Source organism: Nyctereutes procyonoides, unplaced genomic scaffold (assembly GCF_905146905.1).
Source record: "Nyctereutes procyonoides isolate TBG_1078 unplaced genomic scaffold, NYPRO_anot_genome, whole genome shotgun sequence".
Classification (NCBI taxonomy): domain Eukaryota; kingdom Metazoa; phylum Chordata; class Mammalia; order Carnivora; family Canidae; genus Nyctereutes; species Nyctereutes procyonoides.
The window spans coordinates 44,771,034-44,778,239 of NW_026575131.1; the positions used below are offsets into that span (position 1 = coordinate 44,771,034).

General features: G+C 54.9%; 1 protein-coding gene across 1 annotated transcript; it reads right to left on the minus strand.

The window, feature by feature from the left end:
* Positions 1–3,617: 3,617 nt before the first annotated feature.
* Positions 3,618–6,063, minus strand: GDF15 (growth differentiation factor 15). Its single transcript, XM_055344266.1, has 2 exons — positions 5,776–6,063; positions 3,618–4,465 (listed from the first exon to the last, which is right to left on the minus strand). Exons 1-2 carry the CDS (start codon positions 6,056–6,058, stop codon positions 3,825–3,827), a joined length of 924 nt encoding a protein of 307 aa, XP_055200241.1. The 5' UTR covers positions 6,059–6,063; the 3' UTR covers positions 3,618–3,824.
* Between the last annotated feature and the right edge of the window lie 1,143 nt (positions 6,064–7,206).

Below are 7,206 nucleotides of genomic sequence, written 5' to 3' on the forward strand. Positions count from 1 at the left end.
GCAGGGCTGACAAGGCTGCTGGCTCAGGGTGAGTGGGTTCCTTGAGGTGAGGATTCCCTAAGATCCCCAAACCAGATCTCTTAAGACTTCCGAGGCTCAGTCCCCAGGGAAGCCCACACAAACCCCAGAGGGGTCATTACAACTATGAATGGGACTGTGTCCCTCCTCTGCTCACACACCCTCCATGGCTCCCCATGGCCCCCAAGACTTCAGTCTGGTAATTGAGGCCTGCATGATTCCACCCTGCCCACCTCGCTGCCCTCTCCCATTCTTCTGTCCTTCTGGCCTAGGCCTCCTTACCACCAAGCCCATCTCACTCCTAAAGTTTTCATTTGTCCATGCCATTCTTTTTGCCCAGAATGCCATCCCCATCCCCTTTTTGTCACTCTTAAACATCTTAATACCGGTGTAGAACTCCGTACCCATGGAGGCATGGGTCCGAGTCCTGACTCTGCCATTAACAGGCCCTCAGATCCCCCATCTGTACGACAAGGCAATTAGAATTAGTTTCGGCAGCTGTTTTAGCTTTATTATGCTGAGCTATCCTAACTCATCCTGCAAGGCCAGGTTCAATGCCATTCTACTCAGAAGCTTTCTTGTTTCCTCTGCAGGTAGAGTTAATCACTCCCAATGCTCCGTGTATTTCAAGAGTTTGTTCAAACTCATGCCTCAGCTGGGTTTCCTTCAGCTGCTCCTGGCCTGGCTCCTGCCAACCCTCCAATGTAGGGGAGACAGCTGGACACAGACACCCTCAGTCCTGAGCGGTCAAGCCTGGGATGGGGCCAAGGGTTCCAGAGGGAGATGAACGAAGGAGTTTAGAAAAAGCTGTGTGCAAGAGGGGAATCTGGAGTGGGTTTTGAAGGACATGTAAGTGTTTGAGAAGTGGAGAGGACACGCCTACTGGGCAGGGGGACCAGCCTGGTAAGCAGCAGCCGAGAGGTATGAAAGGCACGTGGGCAACACAAATGTTCATCAAAAGCAACAGCTGATATTTGGGGGAGAGGCTCATATGGCATCTGTTAACTTTGGGTGACCCTGGTATTAAGTTTAATTTTGAGGTTCCCTTGGGGTCCCCAACACTTGAAAATGATCTCAAGTCATTGAGATGGGGTGGGAGAGGGGACCTATATAAGGATCTTTAGCTTCCTTGAACCCCTGCATCCCCATCCTAGACACTGTTCAAGTGCCCACTCCTGCCCCCGATCATCTGTCTTCCTCCTTCTCCAGCATTAATCAGATCCCAACACTCCCAGCTCCTACTCCTTCACATCTGCCCATGGCTCTTCAAACACACCCACACCCCTCACCACTACCACCCAGGAGATTTGGTGGAGTCTGCCCTCACCCACTTCTCTGGTCCCATCTACAACATTTTTATTGCCGAACACTGAGCTTATTCCCACCCCAGTGCCTTTGCACCTGCTGTTCTGGCATCCTCAAATGCCAATTCCCCAACTCTCCCCGGAGTCCTGTTCTTCCTCCAGGTCTCCGTTCAGATGCCCTATCTTCATGAAGGCCCCCTCCCCCAACCATGTCAATCGCCTCTGCCTCCATTCATTGATATATTCCCTGGGTTGACTCCTCAGCACATTTCATATCGCAGTCCGCCACTTTCTTATTTATTTTTTTTAAAGATTTTATGTATTTATTCATGAGAGACAGAGAGAGAGGCAGAAACATCGGCAGAGGGAGAAGCAGGCTCCCCACAAGGAATCTGATGCAGGACTCAATCTCAGGACCCTCGGATCACGATCTGAGCCAAAGGCAGATGCTCAACCACTGAGCCACCGAGGTGCCCCGACCACTTTCTTATCATTTATCTTTGTACTCATTTGTGTTTCTCAGTCAACTGAGTGCAAATGGAATGCTTTTGCCTGTCTTGTTACTTCTGTGTCCTGAGTACCCAGTCGAGGCCTGGCAAAAAGCTAGGCATTCACTGAATATTTAGGGACACCCATAATCATTCTTGTCTGCCTCTGGGTGGCGGCATTCACAGGGGACACATCTCACTGCCGGAAATAGGGCCTCTGTCCCCAAGACCCCCCTCCCCCTAACATTTCCTCCAGAGATTCTCAGGGTGGATAGGCAGGTGGGTGTGGGGAGAGGGGGTACTTAGACTATCTTAGGGATTCCAAGATCCTAAGTAAGAAGACTATATAAGATGAGAGATGCCCTGTGCATGAAAATGTTCTTCACAATGTATTTATTTCCTCCTGTGTTTTTTTTTTCTCTCTCTTTAACTGGCTGCTTGCAGTTTTCCACTTGGTGCAAGGCACACAATTACAGGGTGTCAGGAAAGCTTGTCTGTAGCTTGGATAGTAAAGAGTGGGGTTCTATCAACTTCCTTTTTGGTGTTTTGTTGTTTCAATATAAAAGAACCCAACTGCTTCTGCTTGCTGCAGCCTGCCTGGTCTAGGGGGAGGGAAGGGGAAGAAAGGGGAGAAGAGCTCTGATAAGCCTTGTGCCTCCTGAGGCAGGATGGCTGGGGGTGGCCACAGGCCTGGGGCCGGGTGTTGGCTTTGCAGGCTGGCCACCAAGCTGCTTCCTCATAGCTTCCAGAGTCAAGTCACAGGTGATCTTGCTGCTAGAGTCCTAGAGAGATCCCAAGGGTTCTGGGGACTCCAACACTGTAGCCATGAACAGGAGAGTGCACTTCCCGAAAGAGAAGCTTGCCCACCAGTAACCCGGGTCAGCCAGGGTAGTGAGGGATGGCTTCCCCAGGATACTCTGCACTTCTGCAGGAGCTGTTACTGGAAACGGAACGCAAGTGGCACAGGTGGTCACCAGTGAACCGCTGGGGGGGGGGGGGATGGCTGCCATGCCGTCACTTGCGGGCTGGGGAAAACTAAGCATGGGTGGAGCCCTGGAACTCCCAGCTGCCTTAGCCGCACAGGGCATGGCTCCCACCCTTGCTCTTTTTTTTTTTTTTAATTTATTTATTTATGATATTCACACACAGAGAGAGAGAGAGGCAGAGACACAGGCAGAGGGAGAAGCAGGCTCCATGCACCGAGAGCCCGATATGGGATTCGATCCCGGATCTCCAGGATCGCGCCCTGAGCCAAAGGCAGGCGCCAAACCACTGCGCCACCCAGGGATCCCGACCCTTGCTCTTTTTATACAAAAAATAGAAGTACCATTAACATGGAGGGAGGTGCCACAAACAGAAGTGATGGAATCTTCTAGGTTGGGAGCAGATGGACATGATCTGGGCTGCCTGTGTTTGGAAGGGTGACTCCAAAGCAAGGAGAGACAGCAGGGCAGTCATAGAGACAAGGCACAGAAACAGGAATACTGAGATGAGATATGGGTGAGCCTGACACGCAGAAGGTCTCAGAAACAGAGGAACAGGGAGCTAGAGAAGCAGAAACAGAGAGAAAGGTGTCATTGGGTGCATCGGTGTCATGAGCACCATGATTGCCTGACATCCCAGAATGCTCCACCACGCATTCCTGAACGGTTCCACTCACCCTGATACCAGGTCCCCTGTGAGACTGGGGCCAGGGAAGGGAAGGTTTTTCCCAGGGTCACCAGCTTCATCCTCGACACCAAGGGGCTCAGGTCAGACACCTTCATTTTTATTACCACAGTTTTAAATAAAGGCACACCGTCAGACCAGCCCTCCCCAACCCTCCAGTTCCCAAGATCGCCCCAATAAATTAATAATAAATACAAACGTATAAATACAGAGGTTTGGGCGGGATGGAGTATAGATAGCAGTGGTGGGAAGTCGGCAATCTCAGGCCCCACAAGCCCATTCGACAGGCAGGGTCTCTGGGGTCACCTCCATCGCTCACGAGCCGTAAGTGAAAGACCGGGAGCGCTCACACGCAGTGGCAGTCCTTGGCCACGAGGTCGTCGAAGGGCGTCAGCGACACGCGCCCGTCGCTGTCTTGGTGCATGAGCACCACCGGCTCATAGCTGGCGGGCACGCAGCACGGCGCAGGCGCGGCGTCGGGGTTCAGGCCGTGCAGGCGCGCCTGCATCTGGGCGTGCGTGTTGGCCGACCGGAACTGGCTTGGGCACGCGCCTACACACATGCGCACGTCCAGCTCGCGGGGCGCCACCACCCAGTTGGCCCAACCCAAGTCCTGGAGCGACGCGCGCAGGCTTTGCAGGCGGCAGCAGCGCCCCTCCCCGAGGGGGCAACCGTCCCGGGCGTGCGCATGCGCGTTGCGGCGCCCCCTGGCCGCGCGTGGCCGCCAGTGCAGCTCAAGCTGCGGACGTGCAGAAGGCAACGCTCGCAACCGGTCCCACTGAGGCAACAGTCGGAGGCGTAGTGTGGGCGTCCGGGAACCTCCACGACTGAGCTGACGCTGCAGCGGCCGCGTCACGTCCCACGAGCTCGGCTCCGTCGGGGACAGTCTGAGCAGCGCCCGATGTAGGCGGGAGGCTGCGGGGAGCCCCGCAGTCAGGTCGGCCCGGGCGATGCGCAGGTGCAGGTGGCCTCGCGGCCCAAGTCGCACTGAGGGAGAGAGGAAAGCCAGTCAGTCAACCACGGGCCTACTGTGCGCCAGGCGTGGAGTGCCCATTTTCTCCCACACGCCAAGCTGCATCCCACCGCAGGGCCTTTGCACAAGCTGCTTCCTCTTCCAAGCACACTGTTCTCCTGCATCTCAGCACGGCAGGCTACATACCTCTCTAGCCTGCCTAAAATAGGCACTATTTTATTTCATTGTGTATCATTTCATCTCCCCTATTGCATCCCCTCAGCAGAGATTTCTGTCTGCTTGGTTGCTACCATATCTGGCATACAGTAGGTGCTTAGTAAATACTTGCAGGAATTAATATATACTTGATACTTAGAGGGACTAAGATCCAATCACTGGTTCTGCCTCCTCTGGCAGTCAAGACCATTTTATTGAAGGCCTACCAAGTGCCTGGGGCTGGGGATACGACTAGCTACTGTGTTTTCAACTCTCTGAGTCTTGGTTTCTATATCTGAGAAATGAAGGCTACCTGGCTCCCCGGGATTCACAGATCCCTATAGGCTGGTACAGGTATTGGAGATACTGGGGGGACCAGGCTTTGAAGCCGGGGACTGGGACACTAGGCTCAGAGAGGACAAGAGGCTTACCTGAAGTCTCCCAGCACTAGTAGGATTAGGGCGAGACAGCAGCGCTCCCTTCTGGCCTGACGCTCTTCCCCTAACCCCTCCCAGTTCCCAGCGTAGCCCAGATCTCCTTCCCTCTCCTCCCCCTAGATCCTCCGCGGATGGCGAGAGAATATCTCCTCCCTCCCTAAGGCACATGCCACGTGCGGCTTTAGCAGTGCGGTGTCAAGGGATTGCGTCAGATTTGGAACGGGTACCGGCAGATTCCACCTATCCGCGGGCTGCGCTCCTCTCGTCCCGCTCCGCCGCTCTCTGCATCCTTTCTCCGGGATTGCGCGCCCTCCCCCAGCCCTTACATCCAAAGACAAGGACCCCTCCTCCCCGCACCACCCCCGCCGCTGCCTGACTTCGTCTCTGGGAATTCCAGGCTCTGAGAGTTTTCAAAAAGAATCGCTAGCTTCTCTGGGCCTCAGTTTCCCCATCTGCGATCTGTAACATCGCACTTTAGCCAAACCCTCATCTTGTCTCAGGCGTAAACTGGGCCACCTGCCCCCCGCCCGTCCCCCTCCCCCTCACTGTCAGCCCCAAGGGGAGATGTTCTTGTCCGATTCACAGGTGGGGAGACTGAGGCTCAGTGGCAGGCCTGAGCCCCTATGACTCAGAACCATTGGTTAGATGATGGTAGCTGCTCAGGGGGCGGAGGTCTCCTAGATTTCACTCACGCTTTGGAGTGAGTATCCGGACTCGAGTTGCAGGGACGAGGTCAGGGTTTGAATCGGCCCAGCCTTGGTTCAGCCTCAGCTTGGTCTGCAGGTGCTCGTAGCGTTTCCGAAGCTCCTGGATTCTGGACACATCGGTACTGGAGTGCGGGTCTGAGGGTCCTGGAAAGGCGGGGAGGTGCTCCTGGGCCAGAGACAGGGCGCCTCCCGAAGGCAGCCAGGAGAGCATCACCAGTATCACCAGCATGGGAGAGCAGTGTGCTGGTGCCGGTCCCTGTCCAGGCATGCCGGTGCTCGCTGAGCTCTGAACTGAGCCACCGGACGCTGCTGGACTGGCCTTTATAATCCCCGGACTTTGTCCGCCCCCGCCTGCCTGGTCCCTTCCGCCCTGGGTGCAGAGTAAACACTCCAGGGACCAGAGTTGGCTGAGTCTTGGGCTGCTTTTCAGGGGGAGGCCCTTCTGGGGGGGTTCTCCTGGGGAAAGGGGGGTACCCTCCCCCTAGAAGTCTCTCTGAGCCTCAGTAGCATCTTCTATGAAATGGGGACTTCCTTCCAGCTTGGTGGACTGGTGGGAAAGAATGCTTTTGTCAAAAAAGATATTTCTATATGCTACATCCCACAGCAAGAGTTCAAGAGGTGGCCTTCCTCCTCCTGGGATTCCCCCTCTCCCTTCCTGGTTAGAGTCAAAGGCTGAAGATTTTGAAAAACTAAGGAAGCAGAGGAGAAAGGGATCAAAGGAGCCAGAAAGTACAACTGTAGGCAAGTCAGTCCTCTCCATCCCACTTCCGTTTCTTCACCTGGAAAATGAGAACTGAGACTTTCACTGCAGAGAAGTTCAAATGAGGTATGAAGGACAGGAGCAGACACATAGGAGGTATGTGATTAACGGGTGTGTTTGCAGTCCCTCATCCTCATCTGTGGAGGAACTCCTACCCATCCTTCAAACCCTTACTAAGAAAGCCCCTCCTCCTGGAAGCCTTCTCTAACACTACCTTCCCAGGCTCAGATGGGTGCTCCCCACCCCCATCCTTTCCCCTAGCCCAGCCTTGACCTCACAGCACTGGGAATATCTGTGCTTGGCTCTGTCTGCCCTACACTGGAGGCCCTTTGAAGACAGACAGAGATGAAGCTACTCTGGGACCCAGTCCCTTGGCTGGGCCCAGAGCAGACGTGGTAGGGAATCGGAGTGCTGGGATTCAGGACAGGGAGGGCTGGTGTCAGGTCCAGCCACCAGGAAGTGGAGGGGCAAGCGGTGCCCCAGAGAGACCCAGGTCTTCCCCTTGGATCTTTCTCCACTGCTCAGGACCCCTGGCCCCAGCCCAGTGTGCCTGCTTCTAGCTTCCTGACCCCAGAGAAGATGGGGAGCTCAGTGTGAAGCAGATCGAGGGGATGTGTAAAGTGTGACCAGAGTGTGTGCAGGCAAGAGGTACAAGG

Excerpts from the sequence above, each read along its gene's own strand:
- GDF15 (XM_055344266.1), bottom strand. The coding sequence starts at position 6,058 with ATGCCTGGACAGGGACCGGCACCAGCACACTGCTCTCCCATGCTGGTG. Across the intron at positions 4,466-5,775 it reads CCGGATACTCACTCCAAAGC|TGCGACTTGGGCCGCGAGGC; the intron begins GTGAGTGAAATC and ends TCTCTCCCTCAG.